Below are 25,282 nucleotides of genomic sequence, written 5' to 3' on the forward strand. Positions count from 1 at the left end.
GGTCTTGTCCCTGCTCTATGGCAAAGAGCTCTGAGGCCAGAAGCGCCTTGCTGAGGCATAGGGCAGATGCAAAACTGCTTCAAGAGGACAGCTTGGGCCTGGATAGCAGTCCTTCCTAAGAGAGGGGCAGGCCAAGCTTGCATTAGCTGCCCTGCCCAGCACTTAAAGTAAATGGTTCACTTTCCATCCAGGCCTCAGAAACTCTCTGAATGCAGAGCCAGGGTGTCCACGCAGACCCCTCTCCAGCTCCTGTCAAGCAACTGCTATTCCAGAGTCTCCAGGACAGGCTAAAGAGCATCTCCAAGCACTCTACCCCTCTCTTAGGTTAAACCTCTAGAAATAGGAACACTAGATTCCATTACTTCAGCTCCCCACAGAAACACCTACACAGAAGTGTGAGTGAACACCATGCCTCTGGCTTTTACTGGGGGCTCACTGAAGAATCAAGTATACAAAAGGGTTTTTGTGTGTTCCAGGAAGCTAACACTGATGGCATCATCCACTGCACTATTCCATAAGCTTCCCAAATGGTAAAGCCCTCAAAGTTCAGCGCTTACAAAAAGTATCTACTGAACTGGCATGTGGAATAGAGCAGTGGATGACGCCATCAGTGTTAGCTGGAGTCGGTTCCTACTCATAGCAACCCTATGCGCAACAGAACGAAAACACTGCCCGGTCTTGTGCCATCCTCTCAATCGTTACGCTTGAGCCTATTGTTGCAGCCACCATGTCAATCCATCTTGTTGAGGGTCTTCTTCTTTTCTGATGACCCTCTACTTTACCACACATGATGTCCTTCTCCAGGTACTGGTCCCTCCTGATAACATGTCCAAAGTACAAGAGACGAAGTCTTCTCATCTTTGCTCCTGTCATGGACTGAATTATGCACCCCAAAAATATTCATATCAGTTTGGCTGGGCTATGATTTCCAGTATTGCGTGGTTGTCCTCCATTATGTGATTGTAATTTTATGTTAAAGAGCATTAGGGTGGGATGGTAACCCCCTTACCCAGGTCACATTCCTGATCCAATGTAAAGGGAATTTCTCTGAAGTGTGGCCTGTACCACCTTTTATCTCTCAAGAGATAAAAAGGAAAGGGAAGCAGAGGGTTGGAGGCCTCATACCACTAAGAAAGTAGCACCAAGAGCAGAGTGCATCCTTTGGACTTGGGGTCCCTGTACCTGAGAAGCTCCCTGACTAGGGAAAGACTGATGATGAGCAATCTTCCTCCAGAGCAGACAGGGAAAGCCACCCCCTGGAGCTGACATCCTGAATTTGGACTTGTAACCTACTAGACTGTGGGAAAATAAATTTCTCTTTGTTGAAGCCATCTCTTGTGGTATTTCTGTTATAGCAGCACTAAATGACTAAGACAGCTTCTAAGGAGCATTCTGGCTGTATTTCTTTCAAGACAGATTTGTTCGTTCTTCTGGCAGTCTATGGTTATTCAATATTCTTCACCAGTATCATAACTCAAAGGCATCAATCCTTCTTCAGTCTTCCTTATTCACCGTCCAGCTTTTGCAAGCATATGAGGTGACTGAAAATACCATGGCTTGAGTCAGGCGCATCTTGGCCCTCAAAATGACATCTTTGCTCTTAAACACTTTAAAGAGGTCTTCTGCAAAACTAGTGCAGAACGGGCATACTTCCTTTTATTAGGAAATAAACACTGTAATACTTCCTATTTCCCTTTTTGTTTTGGCTGCCAGGAAGCTCAGAACTAGAGTTAATGCTGACTTAACAAAACTAACCCTTTTTAGCATTGGTTTCTCAAACAATTACGTCACCCCCACCCCGACAAAGCTCTAGATCTTCTAACTGTAATTTAAAATCCTGTTACACATGAGCCTTTTAGTATGTAGACCTCAAATGCTTTTTGGAAAGAGGCAAGAAAGCATAAATAAATACATATTCTTAAAGCACTCTCTATACTTGGATCTCACTTTCTCCAGGGAAGGAACCTAAAGGCTATGTAGCTATACAGGAAAATGTATTTTTGATAAAATGCCAAGTGGAGGAATAAAAAAGCAGAAATAAATTTTACATACAGTATGATTACAACTATCAAAATCATGCATGCATGAGAATAAAAACAAAAATAGATTTCTGAAACTATAGCGTGTTCAGGCAAAAGGGTTAAAATGATCATTTCTTTCCCCCCTGAAGCTGTTTAAATTATGTCTTCAGATGGAAACAGAGGCCCATCTGAGTGAAGCAAGTAAGCAGCAGAAGCTAGAAAAGCAGATTTCCCGGCCTTTCGATCCCATCACATGGGTCGCCATTCTGGGGGAGAAGGACAGAGTACAGGCCCCCATTTGGATCCTTAGGGACTGGAACCCAGTGGCTGATGCTATGGATTCCTTAGGGTCTTGGGGAAGATGCCAGATGCTCTGAAATCACAGCTGTTTGAGATTCTTCCAATTCCCTGCCAGTAGGTGATGTGTTCTGAGCATGGCCTCACAAGAACCCCAAAGTGGACACAACACACGGGAGAGGGGGTGCACAGAGGAGCAGCAGTCACAACCCCTGGCCACCAGGCCAAGGACGTCATTTTAGACTCCTCATCCCTCCAGTCTCAGATCAAAACCTTCCCTCCAGAAAGCTTTCCCGTCCATCCCCAGAAACTACCCCATACCAGACCTATAGACGTTTACAGCCTGCACTTCGCCTTTAAAACCATCAGCACACCTGTAGTCTTATTCTCAGTGCCCATCCAGCCCCTGGACTGCAGGCTTCGGGCCCAGCAAAGGCCTAAGGGGGAGTTGGGCCCAGTCCCTACTAGCTGGGTGACCAGCAGACAGTATGCTCACTCCATGCTGAGAGCCAAGGTAGGCTCCCTCCTGGTTCCCCAGTGCTGCCAGAAAGCCCAGAGGTTGCCTTCTAGCTCCATATCCTCTCTAATGACAACAGCCCAGTCTGAATCTGAGAAGGGGGTAGAGGCAGGGTCTGCTGCTCAGTTTCCAGCCTAACCTCGGATTCAAGCAGGACCTCAGAGGCAGGACTGACTCATTCCCTCTCAGGTGGGTGAGCTCATTCCCTTTCAGGGCACCCTTTGAATTGAAACCCACAGCAAAGATGGTTCCCATGACAACAGGCCAGCACCTCCTCCACAGCTGCCTTCCTTGGAGCACCATTTGCCTGTGCCCACGGGTCACTTACCCTGCCTTCTCCCAGCCGAAATCTTTAGAACAAGCTGTAAGGTGGGGTCTCAGAGACCAAGCGATGCAGACCCCTCCTCCCACCCGGCCTGAATACCTCAGAGCCTACGTGCATACATTCAGAACCAGGAATCTCCCACCTAACAGTCCACTCCTTCTTTGGAAAGACTTGATTACTAGAAATTTCTATCCTGAGCTATCTCCACGCAACTTCCACTGAGTTCTTCTTCTTCCCCTTGGTCCTACCCAAAAGTAAGTCCAACACAGCCTCTCTTCCACATGACAGCCTGAAGCCTTCTCTAAATAGCTCAGCTTCCTTCCAAGTACTCTTCCGACCTGGTTTCCTCCCTGCCCCGCCGCCCCCCCTCCATGGGTTCCTGCTGGTCTATAGCCCCTTCAATGTGGTGTTCAGTTCAGACAGCCGTGCACTGAGCAGGCCTCGGGACAAGCCTGGCTCCTGAGACTGCCCATAGATGGCCACACCAGATGCTCCCTGCCCACTCCTTCACATTCGTCTCTTGCCCCTCCCTCCCAGAACCTGACACACTTTTCCCTGCCTTTGGTCACACTCTGCGTGGCCGACCTTCTTCTCCTTTCCCACCACCTGCTTTGTCTGACTCACTCTTACATATCCTTGATTTAGTTTTTAGCACACCTGATCACCTCCTCCAGGAAGTCCTACCTAGCTCCTCCACGGCAGGATGGGGCCCTTCCTGTGGGATCCTTTTGTACATCACAGAGAAATGGCCAGTTCATGGGAGTCTTCCCACTGGCCTCCTCAGAGGCAGGGGTCACGGATCTGGCCCTTATTTGGTAAGAGGGTACTTAATGTTTTTTAAGTCTGGGTGGCAAGTCCACGGATATTTTTTCTTAGGTTTGAAGTGTCGTTTTAAAAAAAAACCATGATCCCCAGTAAATGTTCATTGCATGGATGAACTACTGTAGCTATAGCCCCTTCAGCCCCAACATGTATGTTTGGGAATCTCATGTATCTGGCAGCATCCACTCTGCAGAAGCTTTCCTCCAGCCTGGAAGTGGAGCCCAACACTGCCTGGCCAATTATCAAGTATAACCAGTTCAAACCTTCATCTGAGCATTTGTGAGCAACACAGATTTTCATTAGTATCATAGCATCTCTTCATCTCCACGCGTCCTTTCCCATTTGAGTCCCTAGCAAGTCATAACTCAACATTAATCTCACTGTAAAATAACCCAAACAGCTAACCACAGGAAAAGAAAACCCACTGCTGCCAAGTTGATTCCAACTCATAGTGACCCTATAAAACTCCCACAGAGTTTCTAAGGAGTGGCTGGTGGATTCGAACTGCTGACCTTTTGGTTAGGAGCTGAGCCGCTGTGCCACCAAGGCTCCAAATGGCTAACCAAAAAAACACCAAACCCCTTGTCATCGAGTCAATTCCGACTCATAGCGACCCTATAGTACACAGTAGAACTGCCCCATACGGTCGGTTTCCAATGAGCGCCCTGGTGGATTCGAACTGCTGACATTTTGGTTAACAGCCATGGCTCTTAACCACTACACCACCAGGATTTCCAAATGCCTAACCAGTAGAGGCAAAATCATTTGCTCACTTGCTAACTGTTGAAGATGGGTGATGGGTACATGCAGATTTCACAGTATCATTCTCTCCATTCCTGTGCTTGAATTCTTCATAATAAGTTTTTTTTTTTTAATTCATTCATTCAGGTAACTAACATTCCTTAAGTGCCTACCACATGCCAGGCACCACGGATAAAGAGAGAAATAAGAAACAAACCCTCCTCCCCAGTGAACTGATAAGTGTATTACATTCTAAATTATTTGCTATCATATCCTTCCCTCAGAATTAAATACCTAACGGCATTTCAGAGATGAAGAAGACAAAGCTCACCTCCCCAAAGGAACGAATGAATAATGAAGGGCCTTCAGACACTGCGTCTCCTGGACTTTAAGGAGCAGGGAGCCTTCCCAGGTGAGGAAATCAAAACCCCGCCTCCTCCACCTACACTTCAAGTCTCCCCATACAGGGGGCTTCCATCCAGCCAGTAAGTGCTGCCAGTCTCACACATCCACAGGAAATCGTGCCAGGCTCCCTCCAATTTAAAGGCAACTTTCCCTCAAAGGGCAGGATCCAAACACCATTCATTCTATCATTACAACTGTTCTGCAGGTGTGCTGGGTACCAGGTGCTATGCCAAGCACTGGAGACACAGAAAAAGGTCACATGGAAGTCCCTGCCCTCAACAGCCTCATGCTCCTATGGACTGGAAATCCTTGGATTCAAATCCTGGCTCTGCCATTTATAAACTGTGGGAGCTGGGGCAAGTTATTTAATCTCTTGAACCTCAGTTTTCCCATCTATAAAATGGGACACTAGTATCTGCCTCACAGAGTTGCTGTGGATTAGTACATGGAAAGTATTTGTCCCAGTACAGAAAAAGCTGAGGACAGGGCCAGGTACATAACATTAGACAAGCTAGCAAGGATGACACCACTATTATTACTATTGTTACTCTCCACCAGCTCCCACACCCCTGTAAACAGGCCCAGGAGAAAATGGGCACTGAGACTCCATTTGAAAAGAAATCACAGAGGCAAGGCCGGATGCGAGCGCCAGGCTCAGACTGGCTTCTGGTTGTCCTTGCATCATGTACTCTGCTGCCTCAGCTTTTCTGAGCTGTGCCCCGTCCCCAACTCAGTCACAGCCTAATAGCTAAGAGGTGCCCACCAGCCTGGTAAATGCTTTCCATCTGGCCTCCTCCCTCAGGGGGATGCCAGCCATACTCCTTCATCAGGGAGCCACTCCCAGCCAGCCCTGACCCAGGATGCTGTAACTTGGATGGGAAGTAGTTTGTTGATGATATTGCTGTTTGGGGGTACTTTTTTTTTTTTTTTTCCATGAGCCATCTGCCACTTCCTCCTCCCTCGGAGTGTTAGGTAGTATAGCACAGACCTGGACCTGCCATATTATACTAGCTTGAGCAAGTTATTTAACTTCTCAGTGTTTTCATTTCCTTACCTGTCAATGTGGCTAACCCCTCCTAGCTTGTTTTGGGGACGAAATAAAGTGATGTCTGCGAAGCAGCCAGCACAGAGTCTGCAACAATGAGGGGAAATCCTACCAGGGCTGTTTCAGAGAGTGACACCTGTGGCACCTCCACAGATAGGACACTGGATACAGTGGAGACAGGGCAGCCTCCGAAGGTGTGGCCAACACCACTACCCCTTTGCCAGGCAAGGAGGTCCCACCCTTTCCCATAAGCAAGGCCCAGCCAAACCTAGTTCCCAAGGGGATCCCTATATCTAGTAAAAAAAACAACAAAAAAGACAGTTGCCATAGAGCCAAACACAACTCATGGTGACCTCATGTGCGCAGAATAGAACTGAGCCATTGGGTTTTCAAGGCTGTGACCTTTCAGAAGCTGATCGCCAAGGCTGTATTCCAAGGCACCTCTGGGTGGGTTCAAACCACTGACCTCTTGGTTAGTAGCCCGGTGCTTAACTCACTGCGCCACCCGGGGATTCTATACCATTCCTATAGGGGTGGCCAATGCCCGGAGGCAAGAGGAGAAGAGAACTGACAAGAGGTAGAAAGGAGAAGAGCACAGAGGAAGAAGGAAGAGTATGAGGTTGGGGACAGCCTGTCTGGACACAGGTCTGGGACCTTTTGTCTCTGGGACCAGAGACAAAAGGCCCCAGAGCTGTGTTCCCCGGGAATGTGTGGGTCAGGAGAAAGGTCTGGAGCCCAAGGAGGGCAGAGATTCAGCTCCATCTCTAGTGAGGCACCTTCCCCTTCTCCAGTCAGGGCTCACAGCTGCTGTTCTGAGCAAGAGTGTCCTGGGAGAGCAGAACAGGGGTTAAGAGTGTGAGCTTCGGCCGGGCAGCCCTAGGTTCAAAACCCAGCTGCCCACTTAAAAGCTGTGTGGGTTAGGCAAATTATTTAACCTCTTTAAGCTTCTGTTTCTTCTATGAAATGGGGATGCAAATGTAATAATAGCACTTATACTTCATAGGGTAGATGTTCATTGACATAATACAGGTAATGAACTTAGCACAGGGCCAAGCATGCGGTAGGCAGTGTTAGCTGTTAATACCAGTACCACTGTCACCACCAAGAGGCTGCTTCCGTCCCTCAGGCTCATTTTTTATTCCCCTCCTCACTGTGATCTCAGGAGCCAGTCCCAGGAATACCTAAGTGTAGACAGTCATGCAAAGGGCCTGCCTGTCCTTTCCCAGCTCCAACCTAGCAGGATACAGCTCCCTGCATGAGGGAATTTCCTCTGGAATTGACCACCTGCACACTAGGCAGAAACTTTATCTGCCTTCAGAGCCCCAAGGCTCCCCCTGTTGGCTAGAGTTCTGGAAGCCACCTGCAAGGGTGACTTGAAATGAAGTGTCTATGTGCCCAGAATAAAGGGCCCTTAACAAAACCAGCCCCACGAGGAATGAACTCATGGCAGTGTCTTTGGACAAGTCAGATCACCACTATGGACCTCAGTCTCTTCATCTGGGTGGGAGAAGGGTTACATGACAGCTTAGGTCTGGCTCAAGCACTCTATGATTTGATTTCTTCAAATCTCTATAGGGGGTGAAGGGGTAGAGCTGGGCCCTGACAGTAAACAAAGTGAAAGACAAGGCTGCCTATTGACACCAGTCTCTTGGGCAGATTCCAGGCTGAAATCCTGGCTCCTGGCTCCTGGCTCCAGCCAGGATTTATCCTACCCACTGAACCCACAGACAGGCCGCCTCCCTCATGCCAGGCCTGTGGGTCAGCCCAGCCTACACAATAGGCTGGTTATGAGCAGTCCACCTTGCAGTGGGCAGATGCTCTCCCCATTCCTCAGGAGCCACTCTTCAGGTGTCCCCACCCCCACACCATACCTGGAACTGGAGGCTGGAGGCAGAGCTAAGGAACCCTTCCCCAACACCAAGCAAGGCCTTCCCCACTCTCCCCTCCCCAGGCACCTGGCCACACCCCAAGAAGGCATTTCCAGAGTAAGCGAGTGAACTGAAGCAGGGCCCAACACACACAGAGCAATGGCTTCTGGGTCCATAAGGAAGCTCATTCACCTGGCCCCACCCACACCCTCCCCAGAGGGTGGGAACACATTCCTGAAAGCTGAGGACACAGAAACCTCCCAAAGAGACTAAGAGACAGTGGGCTAGGGGAATAGTTAGCTTCAGGGCCAAGCTGGGAAACCCAGGGGTCAACCTCAGGGTCACCTTGAGAACAGAGGTCACCTGGAAAACAGAACAGTCCCTAGAGATTATCTGCATGTGATAATCCCAGTAAGGCATTTAGAAGAGAGCCATCACCACCACCACTATCATATGACCTAGCCCCCTCATGTTATCAGTGAAGCTTGTCCAGCATACGTGCTGCACCAGGAAGAGAACTCAGGTCTCCTGAGGCCTGGTACATAATGCATGACTGTGTTCCTGTTCCGAGGGGTCAGCACAGGTCTTCACCAGCAGCCCTCTGGCCTAAGAGTTTGGAAAGGACAGTCTTTCAACACCTACTCCTCTCCCAACTGCCATCCCCTGGCCCCCCAACAGAAAGCATGCAAAGGCAGGTCGACCAGCGTCCTCCATGGCAAGGGGGAGGGCCTGAGGTTCTGGCTGGTTCCACGTCCCCTGGGATGCTGTCACTAAAGACAGCAAGCATCCAACACTCATAGAGAAAACCCTCAGCCCTAGAACTAGAAAGAAAAGGAAAGCTGAAGCCCAGGTTTTACTTCCTTCAAGGCCCCCAAGCCCACACAAGAGGCCCAGAAATGCCCAACAATTTTCTGAAGCAGGACCCCCAGCCCACTGCAGTGACCCCCACCTTCCTCAGAGGAAAGGGCAGGGTGTGGAGGGATGTGTCAGCATGGCCAGCACCTCAGCAGAGGAAACTGAAAGTGGCCAGTTGACCAAAAGAGGGAAAAAACACCCTAGCTGCCTGATAGGGAGCTGGAAGGCAGTGTGTTGGCTCCAGCCACCCCACAATCAGACACCTGAGGGAGGGGTCACTGAGTGGTGTGACAGGGGCTGAGGTCACCCCAGGCTCTGAACCCATCCCAATCATAAGCTCAGCTTCCCTGGCTTTTGTTCTCCTCCTGACTCCAGGCCACACTTCAGTCCTGGGGACCCAATGTGGGGCTTTGCCCTGGGCCCAGGCATCAACCACATCACTGGAGCAGCCCTTGGTGACTCTGACCATCACTACCCAGTACCTTCCTGCTGGAATATGCCTGCCCACGTAACTATCCAAAGGCATCCCACTGTCACCGTTCATCAACACCCAATATTTGGTGAGCACCTACTATGTGCCGGCGCTTACCTGCCTGCTCTTTGGGGAGCTAAGTCAGCCAAAGAGGCTCCTGAGGAGTCATACTTGCTTGGGTTCAAGAGCCCATCTCCCTCCCCAAGCCTGGGCCTCTCAAACAGAGAAAGCACACAGTTTTTTGGAAGTACTTAGTAGTAAACAGCAAATCTAACAGTCTAGCTCAAGACCTCCACAGTACCGGCTGCTGTTGAGTCAACCCCAGTTTGTGGGGACCCAGTGTGTGTGAGAGTAGGCTATGCTCCGTAAGGTTTTCTATGGCTCATTTTTTACAAGTGGATCATCAGGTAGCCAGGTGCCTCCAGGTGGTCTCAAACCTCTAACCTTTGGGTTAACAGCTCCACCCAGAGACTCACTCCTGCCTGTATCTACACCCTTTGCAAGTAACTTTGTAAGTTCCCTTTCACTTTGGTGGGAAATTTGTTAAAAACGCAAATTCTTGGGGTGGAAGCCTAACTGTGATCCCACTGGCTGTGCTCGGGACCTGGGAATGGGCTCCCACCCTGGCCTCTTCCACAGCTCTCCACGCGGCCCCACCTCGTCTGCAAGACATGATTAGCTTCCAAATGTTGCAGGACACCAGTGTGAGTCGTAGAAATGCATTTAACAGCATTCCCAAACTCACAGTGGCTTTTTGTCATTACACATTTGCTTCATCTAAGGGTAATAAAAGTATAACTGCTACCCCTGGAGGAGAAAAAATGGCAAAGTGGTGCAGGTCCCCTAAGAATCTGACTCTCAGAGCCCAAGGGAAAGTGAGCAAGAGGGTGAGGATGTAGGCCCCCACAGGGAATAGGAGCCGGGTGCCAAAAACACAGATGTGAAGAAAATAAGAAATTGAAACTGACTTCTCCTGCCCTCCTTCATCAAATACCAGTAAGTCTTTGAACTCAGACCGGCTCAGAGTGGCAGGTATAACACAAGGAGGCCACCCACAGAAGCAGGAAGCCAGGGTTCTAGTCCTACCTACCCCGTGAAAGAAGCTGTGTGACCTGGGCAAATCGTCCATCCGAGCCCTTTAAGCTCTGCAGGCCCCAGCCTTCTCATTCATGAAATGGGGGCATGGGGCTCCCGCCAGCCTATCTAGATAGCTACAAGGGACAAGAGAGGTGTGAGTAAAAAGGACACCAAGCATGATGCCACTTACATAAAGATGTAAAACAGGCACAACAATACACATAACTACCCACGCAGAAATTGTACAAATGTACCCTTAGAAATGAAAACGCCAAACTCAGGACGGCAGTTAATGCCAGTGAGGACAGGGAATGGGCCTGGGGAGAAGAAAGCGGGGGCTTCAACTCTACCTGTAGTGCATTATTTCCTTAAAATAAATATCTGAAGCCAATGTGGTCATTGTGAGCTGGCTGAGAGCAGAAAATCTAGAAATGCTGGCTGTAACCTACTGAGCTTTTCAGGCCTGAGCAAACTAATTTCCAGGTACCTTCAAATTCCCTTAGCCTCCCAGTCAACAAACCTCGTAAGGCCATCATGAACATTACAGAAACTATTATCTGTAAAGCACTTAGAAACGTAGCTAGTTCATTGCACAGGAGCAGGTCAGTTCACGCTGGGGAGTAGGGGGCGGTGGGCAGAAAAAAGGATGTTCAGCTCCATATTCCCAAATTCCCTGGGCCGGTAAGGTGGGTCCTAGCTGGGCCATTTCCTGAAACAGTGGCCCCTGTGGGGAGGAGGAGGGAGCAGGGGTAACCTTGGGTCCCATTATGGCCCCTCTACGCGTGCCAAGCAGCCCCACCACGGGGGTGCCAGACAGCCCCATGGAACTAAGTCCCCAAAGTGGCATTCCTTAATTTGTTTAAAAACCGATTATGTACAACAAACCTCTAAATTTACTGTTGCTTAACTTAAAAAAAAAAAAAGGTGAATGGCTTTCACTGAGGTTAAAGTTGGGAAAAATACCCAGATTTCTAAAAAGAGACCTCAGGGCTTCATCAAAGTTGGGAAAAATACCCAGATTTCTAAAAAGAGACCTCAGGGCTTCATCCATGCAAAGATACCTCCAAACAGTTCCAGGCCCCAGAGTCCCGGGCGACAGGCAGGAAACCAGGGGTCTGGCCCCACTTCCCCTCCTCCGGGAAAGCAGGCTTCAAGAGCCATCCCCTTTAGCCACCCCCTCCAGCTCCCTGTTCCCAGGGCCAAGTCTGGAAAAGCACTTTGGATTCCTGGAAAGAAAGGCCCTTCCGAAATAGCGGGAACTCCTCTGGAAAGTGCCGTTATCTGTCATCTGGAGGATGTCTGCAGTGTTTGAAAGGGGGCCACTCCTCTGTCAAAGTCAAGGCAGTGCCAAAAACAACAGAGGGGTTTGTCAGACCAGAGACATGCATGCCTCTGGGCCGACACACAGCCCATCCTCCCACGCAGACCTGGACCTGCACAAAGCCTCAGAGGCAGCAGGTACTCCAGCAGCAGCTGCTGCTCCTTGTCTGTGACCAAGGCCTTCACATTGAGGGGTAGAAGGGACCCTATTCCTGATGCTGAGACTCAACTTAGACGAATTATAAGCGCTAATTCGCTCTCCAGCCCCAAACTATAAGCTGTTACGTGTAGACGTGTACCTAAGACAAAAGGAGAAAAAGATAGTCTGATTTTAACCACCCCCCTGCCTCCACCGACCACATCCAAAGCTTGGTGCCTCTCATCCAAGAGACAGAGAGAGCCAGTCCCCATTCTGAGGCCTTCCAGAGAGCCACCACCCACCCAGAAAGCCCCTCCCTTGGGGTGTCCTTCACCTACAGAAGATTTGAAAAGAGAGTTCACCCCATCCATTCTACTCCTATCAGTTATAATCAGCTTTGCAGATGGCTTCTAAAAAATAAATCTTTGGGCCCATAAAAATGCTCCCCTACAAGCCCTGGCCCAGCTCAAATCACAGGCCTTGACCCTCGCTCCAAACAGCCCCACAACCCCAACTACCAAGAAACAGGAAAAACAAGGTAACAGAGAGGAGGCAGTGTCAGAAAGGCTCCCTCCCCCGAGCTGGACTGCTTTTCCGCCCTGAGCTGAACCATTTGAGGTCTTTGATTTAGACTCTGCATGGTTCAAAGATGGGGTCAGGAAAGGGCATTGTCCTCCCCCTTGGGCCTGGATCAAAAACCCCTCAGACCCCCAGCACTTAAGGCCAAAACCAGTTACCCCAACCCTAGGCCCCACACTTTCCCTCACAAACTTTCTTAGCAGCCTAAAGGCTTTAACAACAACCTCAAGCATTGTGGGGATCGCACAGGCACAGGCTTTTAAATGAAAATAAACTAAACAGTGAGCCCCAGCTACCTGGTTCAAAGCCTGGCTGGTTCCCTTGGCGACCACAAAGGAAGAGTCTCCCAACAGAGGGATGGACAGCAGCAGGTGAGACTAAAGGAGCAGAAACAGTAGCGAAGGGGAGGGAGCCTGCTGAATCCTAAAGCAGGGAGCCAGTTCCCAGAAGCCGGGCTGAGCTCTAGAAGGGGGCCACCTGGAACACGTGAGGCCCTCCAGGTTCAAGGGACGGGATCTGTTCCTGACAGCTGCTGCTGCTTCTGAAAAACGTGGAGAAATATAACTAGCTTCCTCCACTTGCCTTTTCAACCAAGAAAAATCACTTCAGAAAGGCTCACACCCACCCCTTAGCCTCACAGACTCTCCACTCAAAGACCTGGGTTCAAATCCAGCTCTAATACATGCTACAACATGAGTCGCCCTGAAAACATTATGCTAACCGAAAAAAGCCAGTCAGTAAAGTACAAATATTGTATGATTCCACTGATATGAAATATCTAGAATAGGCAAATGCATAGAGACAGAAAATAGAACCAGGGACTGGAGGGAGCAGGGAATAGCAAGTTATGGGTTAATGGGTACAGAGTTTCGGCTGTGAGAGAGACCCTGGTAGTCATTTAACAGCTTTTCTGAGCCTTATTTTCCCCATCCATAAAATGGGAATACACTTGCTCACCATGATTAAGAAAGAGGAAATCACATGTAAAAGCATCAATGTTAAAAATCATGAATCATATGAGTACTGGGCTATACACCATATTGTATAGTTCTCTTTTTATCTTATCATTTCATTTACACATGCCTTGTCTCCCAGTGAAGACATAAATGTCTTAATAGCAAAAGATGTGTCTGCACTTCCGGTGAAGAGCCGAGTTCTAAGGTCAATTCACGGCCTGCTCACTAGTACGGGCAAGTTATTTAACCCCTCCGAGCTTCAACTTCTCTGCCTGTAACACAAGGAAATGAGCCCCTAGTGGTTCAGTGGCGGAAATCTCACCTCCCACGTGGGAGACTCAGGTTTAATTCCTGCCCGACGTTGCTCACACACGACCACCACCCATCTGACCGTGGAGGCTTACATGTTTGCTATGATGCAGAACCAGTTTCGGCAAAGCTTCCAGACCAAGAGAGACAAGGAAAAAAGGCCTGGCGATCTACTTCTGAAAAATCAGCCAATGAAAACCCTATGGAGCACAACAATCTGATCTGCAACCAGTCATGGGGATGGCACAGGACCAGGCAGCGTTTCATTCCATCACGCATGGGGTCACCGTGAGTCGGGGGCCAGCTCGCCCGCAGCTAACAACACTACAAGGAAAATAATAACATCTTTCTCAAACAGTTTTCTGACAGTTTGAGGTAATCTAAGCCATTCAGCCTTGAATCAGTGTGAGCTGTTAGTTCTTTTTTACTTATTTAGAGAACCAAGAATACTACTGGTGGGCTGATTGGCTGGATGATGTAAAACAGGTAACTCCTTTCCAGCCGTGCTTCTCTCAGCTTTCCTTTCCTTTCAGGTGGGCAGTGTTTACCTTTACCCCCAGTATCTCAGGCTTATGGTAGGCTTTGAGGCAGAATGAAAGGTCCCCTTTATTTAAGGATCGAGGGTACGGGCACCTTTGTTCCCAGCCCTTTCTTACTGTGGGCTGTGAACATGTTATTTTACATCTCTAAGCTCAAGCTCCTCCTCTACAAAGTGTGATCATCCCACATACCTCACAAGGCTGTTGTGAACGTTAAACAAGGCTGCTGACAGAACATGTCTAATACACAGTCCATGTGCAAGAAGGATTTCTCTATGCCCTCTGCCACCAACCCTGTGGGGGACAGGCCTGGAGAGGACTCCACTCCCTCTCAACCAAGACGGGATCCAGTCCCAAAGGTAAGTAGCCTGATGTAGCCAAGGACCCAGCAGGCAGTTTCCAGGGTAACAGCATTCTCTCCAACTACTTCAAATTTCCATCCTCAACTGCCTTTTATTCTCCTCCCACCTCTGCAGTGGGCTCAGCCACCTTTCCTCACCATTGCTAGGCAACCTCCAAGAGTGGTGTAGCTGCCTTCTGGGGAGCGCCCTCGGTCTTCCCAGGCTCTCCCCTGCCCTGGCCCTGGGGAAAGGCTGCCCCAGTTGGTCCCCATCCCATTAACTCTGAAAACGGCAGAAGGGTATGTGGGTGAGAAGCCGTCCCAGGCCAACAGGGTTTGGGTCCAATAGGAATTTCCTCAAGGACTCAAGACTTGGGGAACTGAGGAAGGCCACCTCCTCTTTCCCTACCCTAGTCTCTGTTTGCCTGTGCTTATCTGGAATCTATTCTTCGGCAGTTTCCAAGTAAAGAGCCTCATCATACATCGTGCTTTCTATGAAAGCTGCCGTTTCTTGACTTTCTTCCTTTTGTAGGCGGCCACTCACTCACCATGAACCCAGATCCCTGGCCCTGGAGTCAGCAGCAAGACGGGAAAGGTGGACACGGGTGAGAGAAGGACAGGGTGGCAAATACCATCAGACACTCCTGTGAGCGCATTTGCCTGAGAGGTGGGACGACAGGCCACTGTCCTTTTCTTTATATTACTTATTATTTTCTGAAGGTCTTTTTTAATTGAGGTGTAATTCACGTATCATAAAATCCACCCTTTTAATGTGTACAATCCAGTGGTTTTTAGTATATTCACAAGGTTGTGCAACCATCACCACAATCTAATTCCAGAACACTTTTGTCATTGAGGTTTTAGTTTGTGTACGTTTTGTCTTGGGTTAGATGTTCCTAGAGATAGAAACATTTGTTATAAGCAGCAGAGCACAGCGGTGAGAAGTGCAGGCTCTGGGGCCAGACTGCCTGGCTTCAAATTCCAGCTCTACCACTTGCTGGCTGTGTGATCTTGGAAAAGTTCCTTAACTGCTCTGAGCCAGTTCTCTCATCTGCAAACCAGGGTTAATGCGCATAGAGCACTTAAGACAATGCTTGATACATTTAAAAATATATATATATTGCTGTTGATTCGATTCTGACTCACGGCGACCCCATGTGTTACAAATTAGAACTGCTCCCGAGTTTTCTTGACTGTAATCTTTACGAAAACAGACTGCCAGTCCTTTCTTCCTCTGTGTTGCTAGGTGGGTATACACAAACAACCTTTAGGTTAGTAGTCCAGCACAAAACAGTTTGCACCACTCAGGGACCTCTGATATTAACAGGTGCTCAGAAAGGCAAGTCACTATTATTATTATGAGAAAAAGAATTTTTTTCTAACTTATAACCAGCTCTGCTCCTCTGTCTGGTCTGGGAAGATGGCCCTGCCCAGGCTGCTGGGGACAACCACAGTTCTCACTTACTTTTCTGGGAGGGGGCTGGGTCTGGACTAAGCCCCTGCCCTGTGCTCATCCCCTCTACAATCAATGGTGCCATTTGAGGCTGCCATTTGGCATGGGCAAGGGGGGAGGCTGAGGCCATGACTGCTTCCTCACAAGGCTTTGGGACCTCCACATCACTAGACCAAAGTGCCCCACACATCCAGACCCTGCCAGACAGTCCCAAGCCAGAGAGGACAGGAGGGAACAGCAGACGAGCAAGGAAGAATGGGCTTGGCCCACCTGGCTGAGAAGGAAGGATTCTGAGGGGCTTGGACCTGACACTTAGTCTGGGAACAAGTGGGCAATCTGTGATTGTGTATTAAGAAGAAATGAGCCCCTCGGTGCTGCACAGATTAACGTGCCCAGCTGCTAACCAAAAGGCTGGAGGTTCTGAGGCACCCAGAGGTGCCTCAGAAGAAAGGCCTGATGACCTACTCCAAAAAAACAGCCACTGAAAACCCAGTGGCACACAGGTCTACTCCGCCACCACGGAGCTGCCATGAGTCAGAACCAACTCAACGGCAATTTTTTTTTTTTTAAGAGTAAGGTGTGCTTCCAGGTGGCTCTGAGCCCTGGTTTGCTGGATGTCCTGCCCCCACCCACTCCCAAGGCTCCTTGCCTCAGTCAGGGCCAAGCTGGGGCAAGCAGCCCTCCATCTGCAGCCTCTGCAGATGGAGACAGACCCTGGGCTGAATCAGGAGAGCGACTGGGCCTGGCCTGGCCCAGTCTGACCAAGATAAAGGAACCTAGCCAGGTGGGTTTCTCCTGCCTGAGGCCTCTCTGCCACAACCTCTCTGGAGAGCTCCACCTGCAGATTAGAGCTGCCCACACCATCTCCAGCTGGTGGGCTCAGGGACCCCTCTAGTATCCTTGGTAACTCAGCCCAGCTCACTGGTGTGCTTGAGTTCCCTGCAACCCCTCTCCAGTCTTCTCATCCCCAGGGTCTTTCCTGCAATGATGTGGGCCCACTGACCGCACTCAAGAAGTGATACAAGCCCCAGTACAATAGCCCCTCGACTTCAAACCACATCATTGGAAATTTTTACCACCCTCAGGTGGGTTACACATTGGGGGCAGCTCAGACAGGCAAACTGCCTGGCCTGACCCCAACAACACCTGGAGAGATGCATTTAGCCTCATGGGGCTTAAGAGTCCCACTTGTGACCACACAGACAGCCTGGCCTGGCCTTCCCTCTCAGCGGGTGAGAGGTCAGCATTACCAGGGCAGAAAGAATGGAAAGAAGAACAATGGGAAGGAGTGGCCCCTGGCCTGCAGCAGCTTGCAGGCGGCAATTCCTGCACCCGTGTGGGTTACACACACACACCCTAACTGCCAGAGACATGAGGCTTCCAAGCAGAATCTTCTTTCAAATCCTGTATATCCTGTGACATCAGCTCAAATCCCACCACCTCTCCACCTTCCCCACCACCCCAGACCACAGTGCTGGCTCCAGCCCTAAGATGGCAGTGGCATTTGTCTTGGCTATGCCTCTGGCTATCATCAGCACAGCCTGGTATGATTCTGTGTCTCTCTCGTCTCCTCGCCACCTAAACCAAGGTTTCCACAACCTCAACACAAGAGTCAGGCATCTGATACCCAACAGTGGTTAAATGAATGTTCACTGATTGACTCCACAGGAGATATGGTAACCACTCTTACACTATTCAGGGGCTGGAGGGTGGAGCAGCAGAAACAGGACTCACAGTAGCAGGCTCAGCTGCCCTGCCCTGGCCCCGGGCCCAAGTCTTGTCTGACAAGACCTCAGGCCTGGCTTATGGTGTGTGGCCACTGGCCAGGTATCCAGGCTCAGACCTTCCTTGGGAATGGAGAGGGAAAGGCAAAATCCCAACCAGAAAGTCCAAACTGCAGCACAACCATTTGGCTTGGCTAACCCCACACACTCAGAAACCCCCACCGGGAGGGGCCCAAGGATCAAGGCCTCCTCCCTTCCTACCCTCAGCACCAAAAGAGCATTGCAGCACTTCCCCAAGAAGTTGGGTTTGAGGAAATTCATTTCCCCCTTTTCCTTTTGGAAAGGCCTCTGATCTAGGAGCCTGCAGGAGCCTGGAGCCTCTTCCTCCTAGAAGCCAACCTCAGTGGCCCCCGCAGGCCCTCAAGGTCCTAGCATTCCTCGAAACTGGAAAGTCTGCTTTTCAGTGCTGAGTCCTACGGCAGCCTAAGTGGTAGGCAGCAGCAGCCCCAGCCTGCCTGGTCCAGAGCCAGGTGGCCTCGACGGGCAGGGACCAATGCTCCAGGCCCTGTGGATCTATCTCATCAATCACTGCCCCACACAGTGTGGCACCTGCTCTCAGCCCACCCACAGGGAACAGGCTTTGGAAAGGAAGGAGGCTGCAACAGGGAGCTACTGCTGGGAGGTGTGAGCAGGCACGCAGAATGCGCTGGGCTATTTAACAGTGGGGCTCAAGGATACTTTGGGGCTAAATATCTTTTAGAGGAAGTTCATGCTCTGTGGAAATGACATGTGTACAAACTAATAGGTTTTTCAGCACTTTAACTTCCATCCCTTCATCCTGGACTTCCCAGGAAATAGCAAAAAGGCTAGGCAAGGAATCTTTATTCCCATTCTACAGGTGAGGGAACTGAGAAATCAGAGACGTTAAGTGACTAAGAATGAGCTAGAGCTGACCGCGGGGACTGAGGTCAATATGCCCTTATCCAACCTTGAATTCTTCAAAGTCAAGCTTACATGCTATGTCTTGTCTCAAAGCACATTGGGAAAAAGCCATAGAAACTGTTTCTTCAAAGTTCTAGTTGCTATCAAGTTGACTCTCATTCATGGCAACTCCATATGGGTCAGAGTAGAACTGTGCTCCACACGGTTTTCAATGGCTGACTTTTTGCAAGTATACTGCCAGGCCTTTCTTCCAAGGTGCCTCTGGGTGGACTTGAATCTCCAACCTTTCAGATAGTAGCCAAGCCCACCACCCAGGGATTTCCTCAAAATAGTCAACACTTACTGAGCACTCACTAAATGCTAGACGCTATGCTACATTCTTGACATACATTACTTCATTTAAACCTCCACATAACTATTTCAGGCAAGACTTATTATTATCCCCGCATTATCAGGCACAGAGCAGGTAAGTGGCTCGCCCAGATCACACAACAGAGGGGCCAAGATTTGAACTCATAGGGTGCCCAGAGCACATCAGTCTGCAGACACTGGGGCCACAGCGAGGCCCCAGGATGACGTGGTTTATCTGGAACGTAAAGCATCTTATCCCTATCCCCAGCCCCAGCCCAGAGTTGGAAGTCGTGCGTGATGGCATTTATTCATTTATTCACTTATTTGGCAATATTTCTTGGCCACCTACAACAAGCCCAATCTTGGGCTAGGGACTAGGGATTCAGCAGAGAACAAGATAGGCTGGATGCCAGCTCCCAGGGATGCTGGCATGGGGTGAAGCAGGCAGAAGTGCACAACAGTGAGGGGTTCGAGGATGGGAACTGTAGCCAAACCTCCTCTTTCAGGTTTTATATCCACCAGAGAGGGAAGCCCATCTGCCTGGTCTATGGGTCCTAACCGTCAGAGAGGGCAGATATGGCCCTACCCTCCCTCCCCCAGGTAAACCCATCAACACCTGGCCCTCCCCTCTTCACAGCCCCCCACCCAGGTTGGACCCCTTGGTTAGCTCCTGTGCCAGTCCAGGAGAGAGTACATAAACAAGCAGGCCTGCCTTCCTGCGACCTGCCTGCCGTAGATGCAGAACTGGGACCTGGGCCTTATTTATCAACCACCTTCATTCACCTGCCAGGCCCGGCGCAGCTCCGTTCACCCACCTGTTTCAACATCCATTCACTCAACAAATATTTATTAAGCTCCTACGTGTAAAAAGCCCCAGGACTGTCACCTGTGAGAGTACACACTAAGCGAGAGTCTCCAGGACTTAAGAGGGAAGAAAGGGAATAACTGCAGAAGCTGCCACGTTACATAACTTCTCAAGCCAAGGTGGGCATTAGCCCCCTTTTACAAATGAGCTTGGAGGCTCAGGAGCCCTGGTGGCACAGTGGTTAAGTGCTCGGCTGCTAAGCAAAAGGTGGGCAGTTCAAATCCACCAGGCACTCCTTGGAAACCCTGTGGGGCAGTTCTACTTTGTCCTATAGGGTTGCTATAAGTCGGAATCGACTCGAAGGCAGTGGGTTTGGGTTTTTTTTTTTTTTTTTTAATGACGGCTCAGCGAGGTTAAGTAACTTGCCAAATATCACAAGCCTGGAAGTGTCGAGCCAGGATCCTACTCAAAGTCTATGCTCTCTCCAGCCGGCCTGGCTGCCTGACACCTGGCACACATCACTGTAAGACTGTGGGCGGGATCCATGTGAGAGAATAACCGGGGCTACCGTCACCCTGAAAAAATGAGCATTCCGGCCCGCTGCCCATAAAAAAGGTGACTTCAGAGCCCAGCCTTGAAGCTCAGGAAGACTGTGAAAGCTGCAAAAGTCTGAGAAACTCCTTCACTCCACGTGCTAAACTAAAGGCATTTTTTGTCTGGAGGCGCTCAGCCCAGTCCATGAACTCTGCACAGCAATACTACCTGAAGGCATGACACGCTGTGGCCAACCCTAGGCAGGTCCTTGACTCATGCCTCCTGCCTGTAGAGACTTTTACCTGCATCCACCAAGGAAGTACTTCCGACCACGTCAGTTAGCCTGCTCCCCATAACAGCCTTTAGGTGCCATCAGATGGGCATACGTCCCATTTACAGATGAGGAAACAAAGGAAGCACCACGAGAACAAGGGCCGTGTCTGTCTTGTTCAGAGCTCTAAACTGTACCAGGCACATAGTGAAGTGCTCACTTAGCAGCTGTTAAATGAATGCATTAATGGAGCCCAGGGAAGTGGTCTGTGGCTGCCCCAGGGCTAAATCAAGGTCTTCTGCCTCCCATCCAAGCAGCCTTTGCATGGCACCACGCTGCGTCCTCCTCCTCCATCCTCACACTCACTCCTCTGCCTCCATCTGGAATGGTTGGTCTTGGTCCACTCGTAGGCTCTGGGCCCACTCAACCCTCACCTCCCAGTCAGTAGGAAGGGTATCAAAAGCAACAAACTACTTAAGTCTGATTCCCAGCATGTCATACCACCTCCTTATATCCCCCCACCAACACGCTAAAAACTAGCCAAGGCAGAAATTTTACAGATGAGGAAGCTGAGGCCCACGCAGAGAGGCCACACAGAGAATTAGTGGCAGGGAAAAAACCTGGTCCAGATAAGTGGCATCACTGGGGTTGGTGCTACCCAGTCAGGTAACTCATGGTGTCACCCCTCCCGTAGACCTCCCCTCATACCACACCATACAGAATCCTTAGTGATGTTTTTCGTACCAACGTTACTTGTAAATCATACTTTCCGTGTATCGCTCATTATTTTCCTTTAATTACTACTTCATTCTTAAAGAAGTTATTAACACAGGTTCACAAATACTAATTACCACAATATTGTAGCTAAAACACCAGAAAATTTGACAAAATCAGCAACTATAAAAACACCAGAGCAATGAAAACAACAGCACATGCTTGTAGCGGAGTGTAGACGAAACCACGTGATTTGGCATCATTGTAATCGGGTAATAATGACAGCTCTGACCACATTAGAAGACTCAAAAAGTACAGAATTTTAGCCTCGTAAGTACATCAATACACATAAGCTGGGCTTATGAATAATGTTTTCATTATAACTACAGGGATATTTTTATAAAAAATAATAAATTTCTGCTGAAACACTGCACAAAAATTTTATAGACAAGTCATTTTGGTGTCATCCCCTCTGACAGTGTCACCTGGTATGGTTTGCAGCCCCCCCTTCCATAGTGATGCCACTGAGTCTGGGTCCAGGCCAGAGCTCCTTCTGCCATGTCCCTCTCCATCAAGCCCCACCGGAGCTGGTACCGGTTCTCCCCGGTCCAGAGATCCTCACAGGCTCTGGAGGTCTGGCCCAGCTTTCCTGCCTGGCTCACAGAGGGCAAAGGAGGAGAAGCTGCCTGTGTGGACCATGGCTGCATTCTAGCCCCACTACACACCAGCCTCGGGGCTCTGTTCATCTGTTTCCTCATTCTCAGGTGTGCCTGGCTCACAGAGTTCTTGGGAATATCAACTGAGACACTATATGCATCGTGATTAGAACAGTGCCTGGTACGCATTAAGACCTCAGCAAATTCGAGCTCTTGGTACTGTGGTGTTTGAAACTCTTTGAGAGCCAAATTCCCCAGATGACTCTATTCCTGCCTGGCTTTCCAGAGGCCTGCACCCACCTCCACCCAGGTCAGGGCTTTATGAGTCTCTATTTTTCTCCCCAACTACATTTAATAATCCATTCATTCAACCAGTAACACTGAGGGACTGCTATATGCAGGACCAACGCTCAGTGCTGGGCAGCCAAGAGTTTCTGCTCCCAGGAACGTCCTCTCGCAGGCCTTGCAGGGGCCTGGCTTTTTGGGCAGCTGCCTCAGTCCTGCCCTACCTGGGCACAGAGTAGATGTTCAATTAGCAGGGATTTCTCCTCCTCTTCTACTCTCCATGGAAGATCCCAAGGCATCCACCACCCCAATGCCACCCCTCCTGTTCAATTTAAAATCTAGTCTCAAGAACGCTTCATCCTGAAAAAAAAAAGAGCTCCCTGGTTTGCATCCCATGGAAATCAAATTACCCACTCAACTTTCAGCTCCACCAACAGCCCAGTGGTCCTGAGAAATAAGCTGGGCTGCAGCAGGACCCCCAGCCCAGCTATCCCTAAGGGGGCAGACAGGAAGGGGAGAGGAGGTGGTTAAGAAACTGCCAAATTACAAAGTCAGCTCAAAGCAGGGCACCATCCAGGACACTGTATAGGGCCAGGCATGACCCCCAGGTTCCCAGCTTTGAGGAAGCCTTTTGTGTTTTAAATTACCTCTGCTTGTCTGATGAAGTGAGGAAAAGGGTGCTGTTTCAGGGCTTAGGATTCCTGAGTGAGCTAATACAGGATGCCTTTGAGAAAAAAACTTCAGTCGGCGCCCTAAACTCCCCCCCTTTTAAGTTTAAAAAAGGGAATGAATGTTACCATTTTTGGACATAAGCGTTCTCCTTCAAGCCCAGCCCTAACCGCACTATCCAGAGGGACGCGCCATCCTGTGTCTCCCCCCTCATTCCCAGATCAGTTGGAGGGGGGGGAGTGACATGGGGAGGGACCGGATGGGAGAGAGGGGGTAGTTCAGGGTACGTGGCTGCCTGGGGCAAGGGCTCACCCCCCGCAGGCAGGAAGCAGCGACAGAGTTGGGGAGCCCTCCTCCCCCAAGACTGGTTTTCTGATCTCTTCCTGCCACTAGCCACTGTACCCGGGTCCCATCGCGAGTTCCGCAGCCCAGACCCGGTGCAGGAACGTACAGGGCGCCTGGGACACTGCTTGGCGGCTAAGCATGGATCCCCAATGACTGACCCCCCATCTCCCCAGGGGCAGTATCTCGTCCTGGAGCTCGCCGACTCAGATTAACCTCCCAAATTCACCTTCCCCACGAAAAGGGCAGGGGGTCGGAAGTCCTGGACGTAAACGGAAGCCCATCTGCGGCTCGCAGTTACCAATCCACTGAGTTAAGCAATAAAACGGTTTGCCGTCCTGACCCCGCCCCCACAGGGCCCGCTAGGGAGTCCGCGTACGCCCCCGGTTTTTGCCGCCCCAGGCAAATGCCAGCGGGTCCCGCTCCAGGCAGACCCAGAGGCTGAGGCCAATCCCTCCGGCGCCCGCTCTCCCACCAGCCTGCGGCCTGGGGCTGAGGGCTCACAGTCCCGGGCAGCTTGCCCCCTCAGGTACCGAGCGCAAGGCGGCCCAGGAAGCGTGCTGCCACTGCACGCCATATGGAAAGGCGGCCAGGGGGCGGGGAAGGGAACGGAAAATCGATCCGGAGCTAGCTGCCACGGGGCGGGGGTCTCAGCCCCTGCCTCCCGCGCACCACCCGACTCTGCCCACGCGGGGATGGGGTGGCAGGAGCAGGGATACCTAGATCGCGGTCCCCACGGCGACCAGCCCACCGGCGACTCCACCTCCCCGCCCTTGCGGTGGGCGTTCGCCGGCTCCTGGGCAGGGGAGCGCTCCCTTCCGCCCCGCGCCTGTAACCCAACACCCCAACCTCCAGCACCGTGTGCCTCCCGCCCCCGCCCGTGCGCGCCCGAAACCCGTTCGGATCCGGGAGCACAGCGGACGGAGCCGGCCGGGGCCCGGGACTGTGGAGGCTAGGATGGCTGCTGACCTTTCTTTGCTGCTTCTCCCAGGCCGGGTCCAGGAGCAGATCTCGGTCCCAGTCCTCTTCCGGCTGCATATAGTCGTTGGTTTGCTGGGAATCATAATGGTCCATGATGGTGCGCGCGTGCTAGGGGCTGGGTTTTTTCCTCCACCTTCTCCCTGGTCGGCGGCGGCGGCTACTGCTGCTGCCGGGGCGTGGGGTGGGAGTGGGCCGGGCTGGGCTGGCGGGGCCGGGCTAGCTCCCGTGCGCCCAGTTCCGCCGCGGCGCTGCTCCGGAAAGCTGCTGCTGGCTGCGGCGGCGGTGGCGACGGCGGCGGGAGCTCGGACCTAATCTCCACGCACACTGAGCCAAGCGGGCACACTCGCGCTGCGGGAGCCGGGCGGGCGGGGGCGGAGGAAGGGGCAGAGCCCTCCCGAGGTCTTCCATTGGCCAGGCGGAGTTGCCCAAACTTCCCCCCAGCGCCTCTCATTGGGAATTCCTGGCATCCGTCAGCCCGGCCGCGGCGCATATAGGTGGACTGGGCGGCCCTCTCTCGGCGCGCACGTCCCCGCCCACTCCCTGGGTTCGCAGTTCCCCGCGGCTCATGTGACACCAGCTTAAGCTGAACGGGACCGAAGCCGGGGGACGCCTCCCCGAGCTTGGGGACCGAGTGGCAGGGCGCTCGGGAGCCCCAAGAATCGCAGGGGAATGGGCCGTTCTTCGCCCGCGGGAGGGCCCCGTACTCAGGCTTGATGGCGTTCGTGCGCTCTCATGCGCTCTCCAAGCACCGGAGCGAGCGGGCCGCGAGAAAACCCGAAAAGCATTTCGTTTTCTCATTCCCAGGGAGCCCTGGGTCGGGCAGATCAGCACCCAAGGAAAGGGGGCAGGGAGAGACAAAATAGAAAGGAATTTCCTGACTCCGCTGCCCCCGCCCCGTAGTCCCCGCCCGACGCGACTCCGCCGACCC

At 51.2% G+C, this 25,282-nt stretch overlaps 1 protein-coding gene across 3 annotated transcripts in view; it reads right to left on the reverse strand.

Annotated features, from left to right (window-relative positions):
• The window catches only part of ACTN1 (actinin alpha 1), a 102,934-nt gene extending 78,269 nt beyond the window's left edge, over positions 1–24,665 (reverse strand). For 2 of the 3 annotated variants that reach the window (XM_049897376.1, XM_049897377.1), the window contains exon 1: positions 24,343–24,665. In XM_049897376.1, the coding sequence (XP_049753333.1) occupies positions 24,343–24,447 (105 nt within the window). In that variant the 5' untranslated portion in view covers positions 24,448–24,665. The remainder of the gene's footprint in view (positions 1–24,342) is intronic. The other variant, XM_049897375.1, reaches the window with a different exon arrangement.
• Between the last annotated feature and the right edge of the window lie 617 nt (positions 24,666–25,282).

The sequence above is a fragment of the Elephas maximus genome, chromosome 10 (genome assembly GCF_024166365.1).
Source record: "Elephas maximus indicus isolate mEleMax1 chromosome 10, mEleMax1 primary haplotype, whole genome shotgun sequence".
Classification (NCBI taxonomy): domain Eukaryota; kingdom Metazoa; phylum Chordata; class Mammalia; order Proboscidea; family Elephantidae; genus Elephas; species Elephas maximus.